Below are 22,905 nucleotides of genomic sequence, written 5' to 3'. Positions count from 1 at the left end.
TGCAGGAATTTTAACCTGAAATTTCAGGCAGGTTCTGACCCCTGATGGCCCAACTCAGCCAATGGTGTATGGACAGATACATTATCAGTGCATAGCTGATGAGATGACAATTGTGCAAATGCCTGAAAATAGGTTTCTGTTTTCACCTGGTACTCCTGGTATTCCACATACAGGGAAAAGGTGATGAAATAACATTTTTAACTCTGTAATTAGCACTGCAATAATGCTGGCTGTTTAAATTGGTTAATAATATTAAAGAGGAGCTCTAATTTAATTATAGAGACACAAAGCCAGGTATTTCTAAATGAGGATGACTTCCCACCAATTGCATTTAAAATAATTTTGCCTTCATTTATCATGTAGATAATGACCACTGCAGAGGGTGGCTGTGGTTGTGGAATTGCCCTGGATACCTTCAGAAGAGACAAAAAAAAAAGAAAATTTACCATCTGGAGAGGAAATAGAAATTAAAACTTCCCCCTCTGACCTTGCTAGTTCCTTAAAAATCAGTTTTAATATGATTTGAAAAGTTCTGATTTTGGTACAGTTATTCTGTTCTGTTTGGTTTAATTTCTGCTTCTAGAATAGAGGTTCCTGGAGACCTTGCATTAACTCCACAGATTACAGCTGGCATTGAACAGAGGTATAAGTTATGAAGCACATATAAAGGAGCATCCATTTCCATGCATGATTAAATGCTGACTCAAGGTAGTGCAGTAATTTTGATCCCATAAGTTTAATAAAATTCAGGACAGGCAATAAGGAATCGCAGACAAATTAAAATTTATTGAGACAGACAAAAATGCAACTATTCCAGACTACAGTTAAGCATTTACAGTTAACCAAAGGAAGCAAAATGCTCACATTCCACTTAACTCCTTATGGAAAAAGCATTCAGAATTTACTATGCAGTTCTACTTACTATGATAGTCTACATCCATCTACAGTAGGGACATCGAACTGAAACACGTAATATTTGGATCTCTCCTTACAGATCTACACATTGAACAGTAACAGACATCAACAGCATTGAGAAAAGTATAAAAAGACCAAAACCCACCTACTGTAGAAAGGGCTTTTTGATGTGTAGTAACTGTACAAAGCAGTCTGTGGATGAAAGGATGGGACACAGGAGGGACTGCGAGAGAAGCCAACAAATGGAGGGAGCGAAGCTTGAGGACCTGGTGGTCTGGGCCAGGTGTGACCTTAGATCTACGTCAGTTGCTGCTTGAGGGAGAAAAGGCTACAAAACTCCTAATATCAAAATATTCCCATGCCAGAAATGTACACTGAGACTAACAGACTAGGCTGGAGAGGCAAAGAGAAGCATTCACTAACAAACAGTGTTGTTTTTAAATATAAACTTTACATCTTCAATATAAACTGTGGAATAAATATTAAATAAACACTTCAGCTGGTTGAAAATAATAGTACAGGATACAGGCAAAGAAAATAAAGAGGATTCTTTGTGTTCACAGCAAAGGTCGGTAATGACCCAAAAAACCCAGCTGTGCTGAAATCTGAACTCAACATTTTGATTTAACTACAGTAGTTAAAAGAAACATAAAGCAATGCCTAACAGTATCTCACAGACTGTAATATGAAAAGAAAATGAGATTAAAAATTGGTTTGTGTTTCTAAAAGAATGGGACAACTCTAATTCCATTTGGTTTGTGTCTGTAAAAGAATGGAACACCTCAGATTCCATTTTTCACCATGAGAAAATGTTTGGAAGGTCAATTACTTGATTCAGATGGGGAGTAAGTCCTGATTTGTAAAAAAAAAAAAAAATAAAAAGAAAAATAAAGGAATTGAATTAAATTATGTTGAAAGTAAATTAAATCCTTTACAATGCATGAAGAATGGAAGGGGCTCGATCTGGAAGAGCACTGGTTCTTGGTAGAATCACTGGTTTCTTTATCACTATTTCATTAAATAGAAGATTTTCTTAATGCATCTCCCCAAACTGGACACACACATACATATGCACACACATATTTGTGCATAAATGTATATATACAGTCACACAGAGATATACATATGTATATATATAGGCTGCAGATCCCCCAACACGGGAGGATGCCAGTGGATCCCAAAAGGGCTTTGTTAAAGGATTTGGGAACTTGCCCTCAAAGCAATGCAGAGTCTGAGCTGCCCTTCCAAGCATGAGAGCCTGTGTGCCCTGTGTGCCCAGCTCCTGCCTGGCTGGGACCCCTGGGGTTGGGCACTGCTGCCCTGCAGTTCACCCAGCTGCCCCAGCCCAGAAAGTGGCTCATTTCCCATGCAGGCTGGAGTCAGAAGAACATTTGCACGAATCAAACAGGTGTCTGAATGGCCATCTTGAAAGGGGAGTCAGCCTGGATCCAGGCCAGCAGGCTCAGAACAGTTGTGTGTGTTTGATTTCTGGCTGCAGGGGGATGTGCTACCAGAGGCCACCGAACCAGCCAAGGCACCTGCCCTCTGTGCTGGGCATGGAACTGTCACTGGGACCCACCCCATGTCTGAGCTGGTGGGTCTGGGACAGATACAAACCTTTCCAGCTCTGAGTTGGAATCATGGCATGTGGAAGATCACAGCCAGGAGACCACCAGTGGGTGGTGCTGCCATGTCTGTGCATGTAAACTCACAGATGTTCACATTCACTTTTAAAGGCTTTTTGAACAGCTTTCACTTTACCATCTTGCATGTTTCCATGTGACCCAGCCCACTGCAGCCTCAGGCCTGGTACTGCCTGCAAGGGCTTGGATTGAGGCTTTACCCTGGGGAGGTGCTGGCAGGAGAAGGGATTTGCTCTGTGACCTTTGATGTAAGGCACAGCCCAGGATAAGCCGTTCTGGAGGGACACAGCACTGCCAAAACCCCCAGCTCTGTGTGGAGAGTGAGTCCAGTCAGGAGGATGAGTGTAATCTGCTGATTGTGGAGCTCAGATTTATGTCAGAAAGAAATGGCAGCTCTGTGCCTCAGGCAGGTCTTGCATAGGACAGCAAAGCCAGACCCAGAGAGTGTTGGGTTAATTAAGAAAATACCAGAGGAAAAAGTAGACAGGAGGTTTGAGAAGGAACCTACTGATGGTGTTCAACTGCTTCTCACAAAATCATTTTTGGGAGACAGAAATGATGGATTATCTGCTCCTCCTGCAAGTTGGCAGGATTTTTCTGTGAAAGGTAAATAGAAAAGGTGTTTGTGTGTTTGTGTGTGTCTGTGTGTGATGCATGGAAAATGATTATTAAATATATTTTTCTAAAGCTATGGGATTTATTTGAGTCAGGGCAGATTGCAGACCTTTTTCAAATGACTGTGATGGCAGATTTTTGGGAGGATGCAGGGGCGTGAAACAACAAATTCCTCATGGTTTTACACATCCTTCTGCATTAATAATGATTATACAGGCTTGCTCTTTGTTCTCAGGTCATTGATCTGGATAAATAGGAAATAAAAGAGGAGAAGCCTCTGCAGCACATGGTACCTGAAAAGAATTCCACTTGTGATCATTACCCAAAGGGCTGCCACTGGCTTTGGAGAGGGCTGAGTATCAACATCCCCAGGCCAATGTACCTAAAAAACTGACTTCTGCCAACCTGTGTGGTATTTTCCAGCTTTCAACCGACTATGTAGTCAACCATGTTGTGACTCAATGCTGTCTCCACCTCTATATCCACCATTAACTCAGGAAAAAAAAATCTAATTAGTTTTTGTTATAAAACCCACATTTTTCATTCTGCAAAATAACTCACTGGCCAATTACAGGCACTGCTAAAATACTTACACCTGCATCCTAATGCAAGAGTGGGGTAAAGGTTTCCCTCACTGCTTCACAAAACAGCAAAAATAATAAAAGGTCACCATAGCACTGATGGAGAACTGCCCTGGGAAAGGACACTGCAAATAATGTAATGTCAATATGCTCTGATACAAGAGGTTTGAATAGATGGGAGGTATTGAGGGAATCACAGATTGGATTTTAATACCACTCTGCTTTATCAGTGTGTGCTACAAATGTGCAGCGTCACACTGAGCCAAGGGGTTATGCTTTTGAAATATCACCACCTAAAGCTGCTTTTTAAAACAGGTATCTTTACATTAAATAAGTGACAGTTACTTTTGAGGGTTTATGTCTCTGACAGCATTCTGCCTTTGCAAGGAGGGTTGCTAAATGGAGGACAGACAGGTCTGTGGGGTGTGAGCTGGGAGCAGAGGCTGACTGTGTGTTATTAGAGACCCTCCTGGTGCAAACGAGCTCAGACAGAAGCTGAGGAACAGCTCTGGGGGTGGCTGTGATGCTACAAATTCACAAAATACTCTCCTCTTAAAACTTTGAAAGGCAGATGGATTCTGTCCTCTGCCTCTAGAGCTTGGTCCAGGACAGCTGCAGGTTCTCAGCATCTCTTAAGATCAAGGCCATGTTCCTTAATCAAATGGAGAGTGTCAGTGAGATGGTCTGTGCCCTGGTGGGAGCTTTGCCTTCAGTGTGAGCTGGACTAAGCCTGCTGGACTCATTCTCAGGGAATGGAAGGAAGGGAAAGTCCTGCCAGTGGGTTTTCTCCTGGATTAACCCCCTGGTGCTGACTGGGCAGCCACTGTCCAAAGAGATTTACTCTACACTGGGACACTGTAAATACGAACTAGAAAATGAGGCACCTACTTTTCCTCCTTCATGAAAGAAAAAACTTTTTCTGATATGATCCAGGTAACAATTTATGACACAAACTCTGATGTGAGAGGGGCTGTTTGTATTGTTTTTTTTTGAGCCCCTTCCAGGATTCTTTCACAGGATGGATTTCATAAGTGGTTCAAGTGAGGATTAAGACACAAAATGGTTTTGAAACAAAACTCATTGCCCCTGTGGACAGAAAAAAAATCCCCCAAACCAACTGAACAAAAGCAGTATTCCAAACAGTCCTTGCTGGAAAAAAAAAGTTGTCATCCAAATTAAATTGACTATACAAAATTAAACTCAATAGAGAGGGAATATTTGTGCCAGGTACTCTCAGATACAATTGCAGAGATATGATGTGAGTTGCAATATTGTGCAAAACGTGAGTCCTCATTATGATGGGCACTACCATATATAACCAATTTCATCATCCTTATCATCATCTTCATCTTCATCATCTTCATTAGCTGCTCTTACATGAATCTTCAGTTTCCCTTCTTTGTCTTTTTTTGTTGCTTCAGGCTCCTCTTCCAAATCATCCAACAATACAACAGATCCACCACTGCCAAAATCCCCTGAGGTTTCTTGTTCTTCTTCTGAAACAGGTGAGCAGGAAAGGTCATTTCCTCACAGAACACCAAATGCCACATTAATCACTATCCTTGTCATGCAAGCCACTCATTTGCAATGTTATTGTTTAGGTTAATTGGCTCAGCTATTCATGAAACAACCTTAACATTTCAATTAGCATTATGAACTGAGATAAATAGGTATCAATTGAAAAATCTATGTATAAGCTGGGATAAATATGTATTAATTGACTCTGAAAAATCTTCTTGCATAAAACACTCCCTATGCATTGTCATCGTCCTAGAGGCGTGACTGGAAAGTTCCAGATCATGTGTATGCAGGCCAGAAAACCATTATTACTTTCATTTCATCACAGCTCTGTAAGCCAGGCTAAAAAATCCAAAAAATGGTTTTATTTGAGTGCATAAACCTCACTCTGCAAATGTAGCTACTGAACCTAAGATCTGTGATGTGATTCTGAGCATCCTGGACCTTCTAGGTCTCTGCTCCTTCTCAAAAAAAGAAAGCAGCACTCACAACCATCCCTGAAGCACTCTGAAGGATTGTAGGTGACATATTCCTTGTCTAGGCACAACAGCTGATTGGTGATTTCACTTACCTACATAATATTGTCCTGTCAGAATTTCGTTGGGCTTGATTGCCAATGTATACAAGTTTACACGTTAATATTATATATATATATATATATATATATATAAAAAATATCTATTAAATATATTATTTTGTATACTCTGGAATGGACATCTAAGTTCCAGCAGAGTTCCAGAACAATATATTTAATAACAGTGCAGAGCAACCCCAGACCCTTAATCTCAATATCACTAACTGCACTTTCCAGGCTGTTGCAAAAACACCCTAACAGTGGCTATAGCCTGCTAACTTGTGCTGCACCCCTGCTTTCCAGAGCACCCATGAGGGGCCCATTTGTAATGTGAGTAGGAAAAGAGAGCAGCACTTTGAACCCTGGTACTGGTGTTTCCCTGCTGTCCCTTGTGTTATCATAGTCGGTGGCACAGCAATGGCAGGGCTCACAGCAGTGTTAATTCCCCTGCTGTCTGAGGAAAGCAGATCATTACTCACCACAGCTGACTGTGCCTTGCTTTCTGGAGCCAGCTATCTCATTCCCATACTTATCAACACACCAGCACTGCCCCGTGCTGCCATGGCACTGCGTGGCTTTGTAATAACCTTCTTCATTGCACCGGGGGATGAAAGCACCTGAATAAAATATAAGGTGTGCTCAGTAATGCAATCCTCTGCAGGAGCAAACACACAGAGAGGGTATTATGAACTTAGCACTTATATACATGAAGATCTTGACAATGCTGGCAAGGAAATACGTGTGATTATCTGGTGCTTGAAAGGGGGAAGAAATTATTTCTGGTTAAGTCTTTTCAGAAACCTTGGTCACAGTGTATAAATGTTTGTTTGTTTGTATCCAGCACACATAGAAGGGTGTCACACAGCTCTAGAGAGAGGTTCAGTCTGTCCCTGAATGATTGATACTCCCACAGAGCCTTTTCACATTTAACTCCTGGTTTGAAACTTTTCTTCCCAACTGGATTATTACCCCAAACTTCATTAGTTCTGCATTTCCCTCCATTTGCACTCCTTCAGTGTTTATCACGAGTCTTTCCACAACACTGTAATTATCCCTGGAAGGTATCTGCCATCTGCTTGCTATTCATACTAATCTCAGGCACATCCCCTGCCTTACTCAGAGTTCCCATGTATAAAAGAAGAAATAATGCACAGGCTTTACAGAGAGGGACAACAGGATTTGAATCTGTAAGCCTTCGAATTGGAAGCCAATTCACAATTCACTCACAATAAAACCAATATATTTCAGCCTTGTAGAGTGTGGTTCATTCTGGCTTCTGCAGAGAGGGAAACTCTCAGGAGAAACCTGTGTTATTGTTCCTACCATTTTCAGCAGATACAGCAAATGTACTTCAATATGAAAAGCCCTCTTGTCCTTTGAGATGAGTTAGCTTTATTCCCACTGGAGGTCAGTACATTCATTTTTCCCTTCTTTGTCAATTGCTTCCATTTGAAACATGGCATAAACACACCCTTGCCCCTAAAATTTCTTGTCTCAACTGATTTTTGAGAACGTGTTTTTCTCCTTTGTCAAAGATACCAATGATTTACTGGTGGTTCAGTAAAGTTTTTTAACTAGTTCCATGTGTAGCATCTATTCAGACAGCACATGAGTCAAAGGAGCCACTTCCACTCCATTTCTCACAGGAAGAAATGAATGAGAAGGTACTGCCCAAATGTCACCAGATTTCCTATACAAAGGACATAAAAGTGGAAGTCAGTCAGTCTCATGCACACAGAGAGCTCACAAAGTGAATCTGAATATCCAAACTCATTGCTCTGCAGATCTTGTCTAATGTTTGTTTGTATGCTGCTAATACAGGTCTGGGAGATGAGAAGAGAAACCTTTCAACATCTGCAGAAATCTTTGTATATCAGATCAGTTGTGGAGACCACATCCATGAGTGAGAGTACTTTAAATAATGTCAAAGCATCATCTTACAGCAGGGTTGCTAATAGGTAATCCCATTATGTTCATGTACAAATGTAAGCATGCCAGCGACTATCAAAGATTCACTTTTACTATTTATAAGACAATAGTTTTAATAACAAATAACCTTGGCAGGTTTTCATAAGTTAATGCTGAGTGTTCAAAACTTCATTTCAATATTGATTAGGAAAGATATTTTTTTCATTTTTATGCTCATGTCCTGTCTCTGATAAGCACTCCAGGTGTTTATCAAAGCATACACAACCTTGGGAAAAGTGCTCAGGTGCTGCCTTGGAGCTGGTGTAAATCAGCACAGCTGTACCCATGTCACTAAAGCTGCCCTTTCATATCTGATGAGCATCTGGCTCCAGGGCAGGATCAAAGTGGGAACTTTGGGGGCATTACAGGGTGAGCAGAAAACAGCTTCTGCATTTTAAACTGTCTGGTGCTTTCTCTTTTCTCAGGGCAATGCAACCTTTTCCTTCTTTGAAACAGGCCTTTTTGCATAGTTTCACTGTTTCTTGTAAGGCATGAAAATGTTCCATGTCACCTATAAAAGCTTTAAAAGATTTAAAAATAAATTATGGCCCAGGCTCACTGCCAACGTAACTGTGTGTGGAATAGATTCACACTTTGGGTCACACTGAAGAGTGGAAGGTACTTTTCCTTCTGCGTGGGAAATTCCTGCCAATTTGTATGTAACACTGGAGCTTTAAATATTTAGCTCTGCATACTAATGTCACAGTATTTGCCAACCATCAGAGGGAAGATACAGCATGTCCTCTCTGATGTGTCAGGTGCAGGTGATAATCTGGAGAGGATAGAGAGCTGCTGGGAACAAGTGTTGTACAATGCGGTGATTCCCCCTGTAAATTGTACACGTATCAGCCTGTCCTCGTTAGAAATCAGCTGGCTACAAGCTCTGCTGTCCTGGAGCATGGCACCCAGAGAGATCATTTGCTGGGTTTGGCATCAGGGAACATCTGGAGCTTTCCTCTCCAGAGGATCTTTCACAGGCAGTGCTTCCCCACAAGCCTGGACACCACAAAATGTGAGTCACTCCCCACAAAGTAGCCTCAAGCTACTGAATCCTGCCTCCCCATCTCCCTGTGTCCTGGGAAGGGTGTAATTATTCCACACAAACTAAATAGCACTGTTTAATCTTTATCCTCTTCATGGACCCAGACCTATACCTCCTTTTTTTTTTTTTTTTTTTTTTTTTTTTTTTTTTTTTTTTTTTTTTTTATTTCCTTATCTATATAATACTCCCCTACCTTAGAGAACGGGAGGAGAATAATTATATGCTGAAGATAGTGAAGCACACAGGTAAAAGCCAGTCAGAATTAAGTGCTAGCCAGCACACAGCTCCTGGTGTTAGCTGTTATATTAGCTGAATCCACAGGGTTGATGCTGGAGAAAACAGTGACGGGAGCAGAAATTTATTACTTTAGTGATGTGGGAGAAGCATTATCAGGCTGCACAGTTGTATGCTCTAAGAGTACAGTCTCTGAAGTTAATTGTACTCCAGATAAATCTGGTAGGAAAAGATGAATAGTGCTGTTTACTTTTTAATTCAGTCTCCTGGGATGCTAGACTTCATTTGAAAGCCTCCAAATTCAAATATCTAATGGCAATGGCTTTGAAGTACTTTGTTGCAACTGTCATGTGTTTTGAAAAAATATATAGGGAAGGAAATATCAAAAGTCATCATTTTTATCAATGGATACAAGTTCACAAAAACATTCTTCAGGCTACTGTCCATGCTACTGTAAGAGCTGTGTTCTCTATGTCAGGGTCAGAGGAGGAAAGAGAATAATTAAAGATTAGTTCCTCTGAAAATATTAATCTCTCTTTTCCAACTTTACCAATGCTACAAGTCATGTATAAGTTTGGGCTTCCATTTGAATAATTGTTCAGTCAGTGAAGAGAAAAGACAATGTTTTCTGCTGTATAAATAGCTCTGATATCAAATTAAAATCTCTCAGACAGGTGTCATTATGCAGAAGACTTTCAGGGTAGGTGAAGCAAAGAGTTCCTCTTTATATTATAATCTTCCAGCTTGTGGAACAACCTGTGCCTGACACCTTGATTTGTTGAGCTTCACCACTTTCATTCTTCTTCTATTTTTTTTTTTTTTAATACAGTTGACTAGAAGTTATTTGTGCTAAGGGACCGTTCTTACTGCTTTTACTTTGTCATTTTACTCCTGCTATTGTGATCAGATCCCAGTGACATGTGCTACAACCACCTGCATGTTGAACTACCTGCAACCCAGGCATCATTCTTCCCACACACCAGAATAAACTACTTATGTTTCAACCTAGATGACATTTATTGCACATAGAACGTAACAGCAAAGCACAAAATAAATATGGGATAGTCAAAGCTATTTATTAAGAACTGGGCTTCTTACTCTTTTAGGTGGCTTTGAAAATCATGACACCCATGAGACAGACTGTGACTTCCTCTGCCACAACATTCCTTTGAACACAAATGCAGAATATTTACTGAATAGAGCAACATACTCTGAGTGATCAATCCTCCCTTTGCTCCCACAGCTGTGAACAGCAGGAGCTGTAACTCTGAAACATCTTCATCTTCATGTGAACTTGCTATGAAAGGATGATGGATCTAAATCACAGTCCCTGTGGCCTTTAGGAATGTTTATTCTTAATTGAAACCAATGAATCCAGGTTGGGATTGTTCTCAAGGCACCTGAACCTTGAGTCCAAATGGCAGTGGCATGTGGGAATGGCAGGATTTGGCAGAGCTGTGTGCAGGCTCTGCTGCTGAGCGTGGAGGAGCACCAGGCTGTGAGCAGCACTGCAGCAGGGCTGACCCTGTGCACACCCTGGGCTGCAGCTGCTGCTGCTGGGGGAAGCTGACATGTTCTCCCTGGTGGGGCTGACAGCTGGGGCTGAGGTCAGCCATCCTCCTCCAGGGTGAAGTGCAGGGCTTGCTGTTAACAGGGACTTTCATCCCTCCTGCTGTGCCTCAGGGCTTGGGCTCTCTGTGTGTACAAATGTGCTGGGACACAAGTTCTGGTAAAACACCAGCACACAAATTCCAGGCTACATATCACTGGGTGATTTTAGGGTAGGGAATTAGTCACCTGAAATGTTTTCAGTTCAGCAACCTGATTTTTTAGCAATTAATTGGGAAAATGCCAGATGGGGATTTATTTAACCTGATTTTAGATATCCATCAGAGGAAAGCAAATCATGAATCAATTCAGGTTCCCAACAGGCATCAGAGAAAGGGACAGACATGACCACATCTTACAGCATGAAGCATCCTGCAGGCTGCCTAAAATGAGATGATATGAATTCCTGTTTTCATACACACAGAATATACTGAAATACTTTAAAGAGTGAACCCCAAGGAAAGCCTGCATTGCACTGTAACTGGAGGGAACAGGAATGCCATTGGCTGTGCACCTTCAGTCACCCCTCAAAAACAGGAGCCTTGAGTACCAAGCATCCTCCCAGTATTTACTCTGACCTGTGAGGTGAAGGCAGCAGTAAGCTCTGTGCAGACATTTCTGGAGAGCTGTAAATTAGTTCTGAACCCATTGCCATGCTGACACCTGTTCTGTGTGTTGCTATCTCATTATTTGTTTAATTTCATAGTGTCAGGCCTATGCTCGCTGCTGCATATTCCCGACTCAAAACATTAGTCTCTAATTGAAAAACCATTACTGCATATAAAGTTACAATAATCACAGAAGCTTTAATTAGTTGAGTAAATGAATAGCAAGTAATCGAACTTACCCAACAGACTCTTCCCTCTACTTAGCTTTTGAATTCTATTCATTTCATTCTGGCAAGGAAGACCTAAAATATAATGTATAAGAATCAGTTTCCAGATGGCACGGGACAGACTCTGTAATGACTGGCTTCACTGCTGACATGAAATGTAGGCTACTGTACACCTGGGACTGAGAGAAGCCCATATGCTGGTATTGTACTGCAAAACAAATTTATATCATTAGCTCCACTAATTAAAAAAAAAAAAAAAAAGGAAAAGGCTACAACACTGTAGTTGAGAGTAGTGTTTGGGGGCCATTTTAATTGTTAAACCATTCTACCTCTCTTTTCACCAAACTGACACCATGCCAGCTCTCTGATTTATGACTTGCTAATTGGCTAATTTCTGTGTTAATAAAAGAGTAAATTCTTGAGCTTCCTGTCAGCACACCAGTTTATTTCTAGACTGTGTGTACTAACACTTACTACTTCTGTTTGTTTTAATGATCAAGGGATGTTAATAAAGTTCATCTGTGACATTAAACACGGTTCCACAATGCCCTTCACACTAGTGCTGGGGAAAAGGGCTTTTTAACACACCTGCCTGCCAAAGCCCAATCTCTGCAGGCAGGCCCTGACACACGGGGAGAACCCAAGAACTCCTGTTAGTATTGCAAATGGCACAGCTCACCGCCCGGCTTCTGGAAACAATAGCACCACTCGTTGTTGGAAAGCTTCCCGTCTTTGAAGGAGTCGCAGGAGTTGAAGAGTGGCTTGACACACGGCTCATATTTATCCAGATAAATGGCACTGATCTCCGAGGGATCCAGCAGCAGGTCATAGTTCATGTCAAGTTTGTTGAACATCCAGCCTAAGGAGTCCTTACAGATTGGAAGGATGCTGGTGTCAAATCCTGTAAGAAGACAGGCAAACATTCCCCAGCTGAACCCCGGCCTGCCCCCGGCACAGGAACCACTGCTAAGGTGAAGCCTTGCCAACTTTTCTTTTTTTGGCTGGACTCTGAACACTGAGCTCAACTGCCCAAAGCAGAACAAAATCCTAAGGCTGAACTGATTATGTAAAGCTTAAAGCCCAAGCACAGCTACAAACTCGAGCACTACTCACACTTTGTGGGAGCTGTGGGGTGGAGAGGGCTGAGATTCAGAACTGGTTTCTGCAATTCATAGTTATTTCTACTCAAAAAATTCTTCCTTGCTTTCTTTTTTCTCAGTCCTCAGTCCAAGTGAGTTGGCCTGCTTCCAGGAAACTGAAATGTGATGAGAAAAGGCTGCATCCACCATATTTTCAAACTAGACTAAATCTGAATGCAATTTAAATCCTGTTTCCCAGACTCATCTCTAGTTGCCTGATCAAATTCTTTCCTGCTGTGCTCTCACCTTCTACCTCTCATCCTTGCCTTTCACTCTTCAAAGGCCTGTCTGTGTGGTTTGTGACAACAAACTGCTTTGATCTGGACTGTGAGCTGTCTGGGGGAGGCTGGGGGAGAGAGGAGGTGATGTGTCTGGTCCTTACACCACTCTGAGGGAGGGCACTGCTTCAGCTGGAGCTGCTCAGAGCTGCCCATGCTCTTGTATGCTGTACCAGCACCACTCCTTCCTGCAGCCTCCAGGACTCTGCAGCAGTACAGGATTCTGCTTTTCCAGAGCTTTGGCAAACCATCACCATCATTCATTTTAATAGCCCAGATTCTTCAAAGACTGCTGCAGCAGCAGTGGTTATCACAGAAAGCCCAAGTCATGCATATAGATCCCTACTGTGTATATGAGATACACCTTCCAGGATCCTGCAGTCTCCAGAAAAACAGTGGCATGGGGCACTATAAATCCACACTATCATGGTATTTGTTCAATGCTTAGACTAAATTCCAAGTTATCTTACAATGTAAGGAAGTATATTTGTAATACAGAGAAAATAAATCTGATAATAAGGGTATCGGTTTCAACCAGGACTCAGAAACATGAATCCATTGGTTGAGGATTTGCAGGGACAGAGGGCTCCTGGTACCCCAGGCCTCTGGTGCTCACACTGCTCCAGCTGTGAGCAGTAATGTGCCTGTGCATTGCTCATTCTGCTCTGGGCCACATAGAGAAGCCTGATGAGCTTTTTCTTTTGGCTGCAACTTCCACTGAAAGAGGTTAAGCTTAGCTTTATTTGCTGTAGGTGTCCCTTTATTTGCTGCATGATGCTGCTTTGTTGAAGTGAAAGCTGAGATGCTGCTGGAATCATGCTGACAGTTTGTCTAAGCTCTGCAGCCTACCTGCTATTTTAGGCATTAATCCAAAGGAGAGCAGAGCTTTTTGCTGGAAGCTGTGTTTTTTGTATGCAGCTGTGGCTGAAGGTTGTCAGTGACACAGAGGGACAATCAGAAGGGTTAACTAATGGGAAGGTTTGTGTCATTCATAAAACATGTTTCTCTAAGGAAGGAAGAAGGTAACACCATTTCCTCAGGGCTAGAGGCAGCTCAGGCAGGGAAGAGAGAAATCATGCTGAACATTTCATCACATTTTTATGCTGTTATCTCCCATAACATTATCTAATCATGTTTGAGCACAGTGAAAAAGAACAAGGCCATGTGAATAGATGTAGGGGGGAGCTGCTTGCCTTGCTGAAGCAATTAGAAATATTGACTTCAATTATTTAAGTCATCTGAAGAAGGCAAGCAGGATTTGGTCACTGTGCAATCTTTTGTCAAGTGAAAGGATTTAAGATTCCTCACCTTTGCCTTTACGGAGCAATAGGAGCAGGGCACACAGTCCTGCCCTGTGCAGGTGTATGGTGCCAGATTCTCCACCCCAGGGCAGGTTAAAAGTAGTCAAACAGACAGGGGTGGATCATCCAACTGCATGGTGGAGCTGGGATCAGCTCCAGCTATCCCAGTTTAAGTTTTCAAGAGCAAAAGGGTTAGTTTCCAATGTCTGCTCTTTTTCTGCAGAGATGCTCTTCCTGGCAATGGACTTTACACACCATGGTGTCACTTACTGCTGCAAAAGATGAGTAACTGCGAGGTGTGTTGTATGATCAGCTGAGTATGGTATGTGTTGCCCAGCCCCAAAGGGTTTCTAAAGGTCATCTCTTAACTGGCAGGGATCAAAGCAGGGAGGAGGAGATCCTGGTATGAACTTCCCCCTGACAGTGCCTGGAGATGATTTCTGAGTCTTGTTTCCCTCCCTCCAGGAAATCTCCACCTGTGTGTGCAATGAGGATACACCACCAGCCTGCCCTCAGCACGGATCTGAGTGAGCAAATCACCAGTAGTGACTGCTGTGGGTACAGGGCTGCTCTGTGGCACACCATCAGGGCTTGGTGGGAGATACAGCTGGGAAAGGTCACTTGAGAAGACACTTAATTACATCAGTTGAAGAGGTTTTGATTATAATTTCTTATAAATAAGGGAGCTTTCACTCTTGTGACCAGAGTTCCAGATTATATTTATTAAGAGGTAGGTTTACTAAACAGTGCTGAATTATCAGACAATGTGATCTGGAAGTCTTGAAATACTGAAGTGGTAGGTGTGACAGAAAGTCCTGAGCTGGATGGTTATTATCAGTGGAAAGTTAATTCTTTAATTGTCCCCCAATTGAAGGTAAAGTAACTCCACTTGATATTGTCTTTTGGTAAAAGGTGTTGCCCATAAATCACGTTTTGCAACATTGCATCTGCAGCCCAAGTCCAACAATCCTGGATGCTCTCAGCACCCAGCACCAGGAGTGAAAGCCAAATGTACCCTCAGGGTGCAACACAGGCTCTGTCTCATGGCATAACCAGGGCAGCTGATGGGAAGTGGCTTTTGGAGCTCACTTACCTGCACTGGGAGGTCACTGCTCCCACCAGCCTGGTGAGACCAAGTGATATTGAACAAATTAACTTCTTTTTAGAGTCTTTTGATGTACTTATCTACAAATATGATGCAATTTTCTGGATTAAATAAATCATACACTGTAATTCTGTTAAGAATTCAGTGCTTGGTTAACAGACTGGATTTCCAGCACAAGAGACCCAGAATAAGCAACCTCAGTGAGAACTTTTCTGCATCTGTCTGTTCATCAGTGCAGGGCTGAGTGCCTTTGGTGAGAAGCAGGAGAATGGTGCAGGCTCCACATCCCTCTTGGCTCCTTGGCAGAGGCTGCCAACACAGATGCCAATTAATGTCAGCTGAGGTGGTGGCTGCTCTCATTTGGACACCTGCTCACAAGGACCTGGACTGAGCCCATCATGTTCCTCTTTCCAACTGACAGCTGTTCAGCATCCTGACAACTTTCATTCACTACAGAGCTGGAAGGAAATCAAGCTGGTGACCTACATGTAAAAGTCTCTCATCCCATTAACACATAAAACACTCCACCTCCTCTGAATTAAAATGGAATTAAATTTAAAGGAGTTTTTAGGTGAAAATCCTTATTAAAAATAAACACACTTTCTGGCATGAAAAAATTATTTTCCCCCTTCAAGAGCTGACTTATATGAGCCATTTTTATTTTATTAAAGTATACTACAATTAAATTAACAGGGGTATAATTAACCTAATTTCCCCCATCTCTTAAAATAAAAGAAGGAGGGGAAGAAATGTTCTCCAGAAAAAATCCTTTAATTGCATAGATCTCTGGTAAAAGAAAAACAACACCCACTCCAACCAAGGAGACTCTCTGGATATAATACGGGGATGTTATGAATTATCAACAGGCTCAGGAGCAATTTGAATCTGATCTTTCTACCTAATTAGTTTTATTATTTCCCTATGTCAAAGTATGTCCCTGAGTTTCTTACATCATTTATCGAGGAGATTTTAATTGCACAAAGCTTCCAGAAGACAAAGTGCCTGGCCCACAGTGCTTTGCTGGGATCAGAGAGCTCAGGGAAGGAAGGTTTGAAATCTCAGCACAATGATCTCCCTTATCCTTTTCCTTTCAAGAGAGTTACAAAGAAAACAAAAAGGAGTGTACTTTTTTTTCTTCACCTGGGGGTGAACATAATACGCTCAAAATGCTTATTTACACTCACACTAACATCTTGAAAAATGAATGCAGCATAGAGAAATCTCTGCTGGAAGACTTTCTCCAGCCAGCCGATGTGTCCGAGGCATCGCAGTCGTGGCATCCCACCATCTGCTCCTTTTACTGCCATGGGGGCACATCCAGAATGGATCACTTTGAGGATGTTCATGCCTTTTCAAACTCTGCAGGCACAACCAAACCAGCTCAGTTTAATGAAGTGCTGTGTGTGGTGAGGAGGGTAACACATGCAGAGTCATAGAAAGGGCGATGTGTACATCAGAGTGAATTTCCAGAGCTGTGCCTGTCCTGTTTGCCAGGATTCACAGGCATTCTTTTCTACAGCTTGGGTATGTGAACTTTGCTTTGAATTCTGAGCCCTGTTTAAGGTGTCTTTCATTTTTACGAATGTTTGAACTTGGAGAGAGCCAAACACTGCTGTCCTCACCCTGTGAGTATTTTCAGTGGCACCAGAGAGAACGTGAGCTGCAGCATTTGGCACATGCAGATTAATTCATGAATGCTGTTGCAAAACCTCAGAAAGAAAAAACAAGCCCAAGTTTTGTGGAATTCAAAAATGGCTTAGGCATCTAAATTCATAAAGTTTCTTTTTTTTTTTTTTTTTTTTTTTTAACTGATTTAGAAGAAAATAAGAGAATGTGCCAAACTAAGTCAACAGTCTAAAAATGAACATTGTTGAGACCAAGTGTTTAAGATCATCAGGCAGCCTTTCAAATAAAAGCTGCCAGGAATCAAACTAAGCTAAAAAGAGATAACAGCTCCTCCGTGAATCAGAGCAAACACTGCAGAATTATCAGGAATGTTTTTCTCACTGAAATTGCTTAAGAAAAAAGAAAAAAAAAAAAAAAAGAAAAAGACTCAACACCTTTAGGATTGTATTTGGTCTTTGGCCTCTGGCAAGGTCATCATGAGGATGTCAAGAATCATCTGCATGAAAACATCCTTTTGACAAACTGATAAAATGAGATTTCCTGTGATTCTGGGTCTAAAGGACTTCAAACAAAGTTTAAAGCCTCTAAGGCTTTCTGTCGTGGGGTTTGAAAGGAATTCACATCTGGAAGCCATGATTAGCTGTACATCCATCCAGTTGCTTTTTGCACTGTGGTTCAGATCCTCTGCATGAGAATATCTTTTTCTGGAGCACTGTTTCAGAAATAAGTAGGACATATGGTTTTAAAGATACTGACTTTGTTGTAAATACTATGCAAAATAAGGGGACACATGAAAAAAGATCATTTACACAGAACACGACTTGTTTCACCACAGTCTTAAGATCCGTGGTGAAATGATTGGGTTTGACTACAGTTTTGAGCAATATAACCTGTGGTATATTGTCTCTTTAGGAAGAGGGAATCTGTTGCTATCCCAGCTCAGATGTAGCACAAAAGAGAGGGGCTGTGGAGACCTGAAGCAACAGCAAATGCCCACCCTGACGTGCTGGGTCTGCCCTAGTGCCCCTGTAGCCTCTGTGGTGTCACCCTACAGGGACAGCAGGTGAAAAGAGCCATAAAAATAGCAGCTGACTGGACCCTTCAAATTCTGGCTTTGGATCCTGGCTTTAGACAGCTCATCCCAGAGAATCAGTGAAGTGACAGGGAGGCACACACCTCAACTAAACTTGTGCATCCTACTTTGCAGCCCAAGGGCCCACATGTTTTGGGACATACTGTTTAAAAGAATTAATGAGTCCTTACAGAAAGTGAATTTGCATCTGCTCTCTGATGAGCATGACCTCTTTTAATGCTGTTATCTGAGTATTTCCCCTCCCTGGTGGCTAAATGACATCAAAATCAGTCATGTTGGCTTAACCCACAGAGAGTAAATGTCCTCTAGACTGTTCATTTTCTTCCTTTCTTAAAAAAAAAAATGCATCAAAGGAGGCAAAGCTGGTGTTATTAAACATGTAGGACACAATGGGCTCCAGCTTTCTCGACCATTTAACTCTTCTAGCTCCACAGCTCAAATGTGGATGTTATAACTATTCTTTCCCTTACATAAACTGTTAGCAGGAAATTTTGAAGTAAAATATAAGTGAGTTTTTTCCCAACATTGGCATAACATCGACTATGCTTGTATGCCGTATTTTCATCTTGTACCACTGACATTGTGTCAGAAAATGCTTGGCCATAGAACTGGTGGCCAAGCAGAGACCAGAGTCCAGCCCTGAGAAATGATTTGGATGCAGCCACATTGAATTGGAGGGTGATGGAATTTAACTGTACAGACACAAACTACACCATCTTAATTAACCCCAGCGCTTGAGAAAAGCCCCTGAGCAGTTTCTGTCACTCCACCAGAGGTGATCTCCATGGCCTTCAGACAGTTACTTGCCTGATTAACTTGTGAAGGTCTCTCTGACTGTCAGTTTTTAGAGCAGTTTGGGCCAGAGAGAGGACAGAAGGGCTGCAGCTCCTTCAGAAAACAGCATTAATTTGCAGGATCAGGTCTAAGGTCACTGAGACCTGCCTGACAGGATGCTGCAGCACCAGCAGCTGCGCTCAGTTCAATTCTCTCAGGCTGGGAAGCTCCCACAACACCCAATGCTCAGGGGGAAAAGGGGTTTTCTTACTGCCTTGTGCCGTCTCCGAGCTGGTGGGTTTGATGACACGATTCGCATCCTCGTGAAGGGCACCGAACCAGTCTTTTAGCCTCGAGGCCAGATTCCTCAGCTCTTTGTCTGTGCAAGCTAGGAAAGAACAAAGCATCACACTGAGTCAGGAGCACCAGGGAAAAGCCTCTCCTCCCCAGAGAGTCTATTAGAAAAATCCTGTTTATGGTTGTAAAGTTCTCCTCATTAAGAGCGCTGAAGGAAAAAGAGAAGGTCAGGGAAAAGGATGCAAGCTAAAAAGAAAATGTAAGTCATTATGAATTATAAGTTGTACTCAAGTACTTCCTTGGAAGCTGACACGGTTGGTGATGGAAGAAGTGCCAGGCAGAGCTCCCTGCTGCTTGGCAATTAGAGCTATGTGGGTATTTAACTTCAATGTTTTCACCTTTTAGGATTTCAGAGAAAAATATCACTCAAATAGATGGAAAGGAGGGACATCCTTGCGTAGACATGCTACTTGAAAATGATGCTCGAGATAATTTATAACCACATTCGGCTTGGTATAAGGCCATTATCACCGTAATAGAAAATATATATACTTATTATATACAGAAAAAATTGTTATGTTGCTCTAGTTCTATTGCAAGTGAGACTCTACCACCTCTGAAGGTTGTCAATTCCATTTTGTTACCTAGGTAAAACATCTATTCTCTTGTAAATTTTACTGAGAAGTATCTAATTTCCCCAGAAATTTCTGCCAAGAGATTAATGTCCAGATGAGGAAATATTTTTAGGGAAGAAAGCTGCATTAGCCACGAGTTTCTGTCAAAAAAAAATATTCTTATTTCTGTATCATGTTTAGTGCTTAAAATGCACATGCTCAGGCAATTTTATTATGCCTGCTGTGCACTCATTCTACATTTTTAAATGACATTTCTTGAAATACAGAGCAAGATTTTATGCCACAAAGGCAGACATCCTCCACAGTCACAATAAGTCTTCTCCATCTCACTGCAAATTATAATATTCCTCCTTCCACCTTACTGAAGAACAACTGAGTCCCACAGCTCTCCCAAGTTAAACTCACTGCTCCAATGACAAGGAACTTGAGGATTTGTTTGTTCTCACACTTTAGTTTGGGACAGGAATAACTTTGAAGTTAAAAATAGAAATTATAGCCTTTTCTAAATTTGATGGGGGAGAAAAAGACCTTCCCATTTTTTTTTCCTGTAACACTGAAAGAGTTTGATAAATTTTCCTATGAAAGATAAAAATATGAATTATCCCTCTAAAGCTGAGTCTAGGTAAGGAAAAATCAGGTCTTAAACAAAACATCCCATCAATGTAAAACAATTGGAAGACAATGCAATACCAATTGTAAAGTGGCCTGCCTTGCTGAAAAAGCTTTATTTTCTCACTTGAATTAAGATTACATTCTACTCATGATAAACTATCTTATCTTTCCAAGTTGGGTGAAATAAAAAGAGGATACATTCATCCAAGAAATGAGTAATACAGTTTTATTGTGCAAACCTGATACTAAATAATCATTGTGACAAATGTCACCTTTAGGAGGGCAAGGGTGGAACTCTGGACTACAAACATCCATTCCTGTGCCTTCCTACCCCCTCACTGTGCCTTCTGGACAGGTACACTGAGCTTCAAAGATAGTCAAGGCCCAGGAAAAAGAAATAATAATAAAGAAAATACCTTCTAGAGCCATTTTACTGATTCAGATTTGTGTGCTTCCAAACACAAAGCCAACCCCAGACACCAAAGCAACTCAAAGTGAGCCAAATGCTTTGAGGGACACTAAATTTCCTCCCAAATTCATCCTGTTTGTAGGGCAGGAACAAGGAGTACACTCACCTCCTCTCCCAGCCTCAGCAGCCTGCAGGATGCACTCCCCAGGGCCAAATAAAGCCTCTAAAATAAATCTCACCAATTGGTCATTTGGTGTAAACTGCATTGACTGGGGTAATTGGAATCCATGCTTTTAAATTGCAATACAAACCAGGATTGAATGCACAGCATAGGTGGGACAGAAGTAATTAATTAATGGTAAACAGAAGTAATTAATGGTAAATCAGACTTGAAACAACTCCTCTCTACAACTGAGCCAATCAAACATGTCAGAGTGTAAAATGCCATTTGTAATAAAGCCATTACAGTTTTCTCATGTCTGTAACTTCAGCCATGTGGAGAAAAAGGTTTTTTTGGAGGGCAGTGTTTGGGAGTGGCCCCTGGGTGAATTTATTGCTCTTGTGTTTGCTGACCACAAACCCTGCAGATTTCCTTCGGAATTTGATCTGAGGCATGATTGACAGTAAGCCCAGAACTGGAGTCTTCTGCATTCTGGATAGTTTTTCTGTGAATAACTGAGATATTCCTTAAGTATGCTGCTATCCTTAAGGATGATTCCACAGTGAGCATGATGCTGAGGTTCTCTCTTAGGACTGCAGTCTTTCTTCACTGGAATAAATGCTGTTTCCTGAGTCAAACAGGAGCCAACTTTGCTATTAATATGAAGTGAATAATTAATTTCTGGACAAGACTTCAAAAATTTAATTCAAAGTTCTGTTAAATTCCTATTCAACTATTTAATGCCCTCAATCTTACTTTCTCCTGCACATTAAAATAGAGGAAGTATCCTTTTATTTTGCATTTCTTGTATTAAATTTTATTTTAATGCTACCATACCAGGTTAAAAACATCCTGCCTTTCTACCCAATGCAACTGCATTCCATTTTTATTTATTTCATCTGAACATTATCAGAGGCATATAATCATTCTGAATGTGTTTGGTTTAGGGCACATTTGGAGCACTTCAAAGTGGACTGACATTCAGAGGGCAGGAGCCTCATACAAACAAAGTCAGTGCTCTGGCATCCAGGAACCAGAGCACTCAATGTTTTATTTTTGGTGGTAGGGCCCATTAGTTGTATATCAAACAATTAGAAAGCACAGCTCTGAGGAGCCCCTCATCTGAGATCCTTATATATAAATTTACATTAGTAGAAGTTATAAAGCATTTTTAAGAACCCTCTTCATGAAAAGTGCAGTGCAAATGCACCTCTTCACTATTAATAGAAGTTTCCAGTCACATTTCTGAGATGAGAAGAACAGGGCTGTAGGAGGAATGGATGTGATAATGGGTCTCTTGCTATTTGAAGATTTATAAGGAGAGAACACCGCGGTTGCAAACAATATGGATATTGACATGACTTGAAGCACTGATTTAAAACTCGAGGCTGAAGAGAATCACCAAGGGAGGAACCTCTCCACAGCCCCTCTCCTGCAACTGAAATCTGTCCAGTAACTGTCAACAACCATTTAAAGCCGTGAAACAGACCCATGTGCAACCATATGTAAATAGCCATTTTCACTGGTGTGTATCTTCTCCAAGGTAAGAGACCCTGGCTCCAATTCATTTCCTGCACTTTTTAAAGAGAAAACAACCCACAGTTCTTTACCTTCGCTATTTTATTGATGCCAACAAAGGATCTGCTTCAGCAGCCAGCTGATACCAGATCATCCTGTAACATTAATTCCTGGATCCTTCCCTGCTGATGGCTTTGATGATTTGCTCACAGCCCACTCTGAGAGAAGCAAGTGGGATGGAGAAGCAGGCTAGGTAACAAACACCTAGCTCACCAAGCTGACCCCAGAGCACAGCCCCTGCCCCTGAGGTGGCAGAGGGACCTCGAGCAGGGTCAAGATCTGTCCCTGCTCTGGGTCTCAGCAATGAGAACGCAGGGGGAGGAGGATGTGAGAGCTGCTGGACCCAACAACATCCTCAGATCTGC

At 41.7% G+C, this 22,905-nt stretch overlaps 1 protein-coding gene across 1 annotated transcript in view; it reads right to left on the bottom strand.

Moving 5' to 3' along the window:
* Positions 1-766: 766 nt before the first annotated feature.
* Positions 767-22,905, bottom strand: part of SPOCK1 (SPARC (osteonectin), cwcv and kazal like domains proteoglycan 1) — a 272,287-nt gene continuing 250,148 nt past the window's right edge. Inside the window, exons 7-11 of the mRNA XM_083871549.1 lie at positions 19,121-19,237; positions 12,213-12,434; positions 11,546-11,608; positions 6,326-6,463; positions 767-5,250 (exon numbers count right to left, since the gene is read on the bottom strand). Of these exons, the coding sequence (XP_083727675.1) occupies positions 5,060-5,250; positions 6,326-6,463; positions 11,546-11,608; positions 12,213-12,434; positions 19,121-19,237 (731 nt within the window). The 3' untranslated portion in view covers positions 767-5,059. The remainder of the gene's footprint in view (positions 5,251-6,325; positions 6,464-11,545; positions 11,609-12,212; positions 12,435-19,120; positions 19,238-22,905) is intronic.

Source organism: Zosterops lateralis (assembly GCF_965231275.1).
Source record: "Zosterops lateralis genome assembly, chromosome: 14".
NCBI classification, from domain to species: domain Eukaryota; kingdom Metazoa; phylum Chordata; class Aves; order Passeriformes; family Zosteropidae; genus Zosterops; species Zosterops lateralis.
Note: the sequence above shows the minus strand (reverse complement) of the source record. Positions and strands in the feature narration are given on the sequence as shown.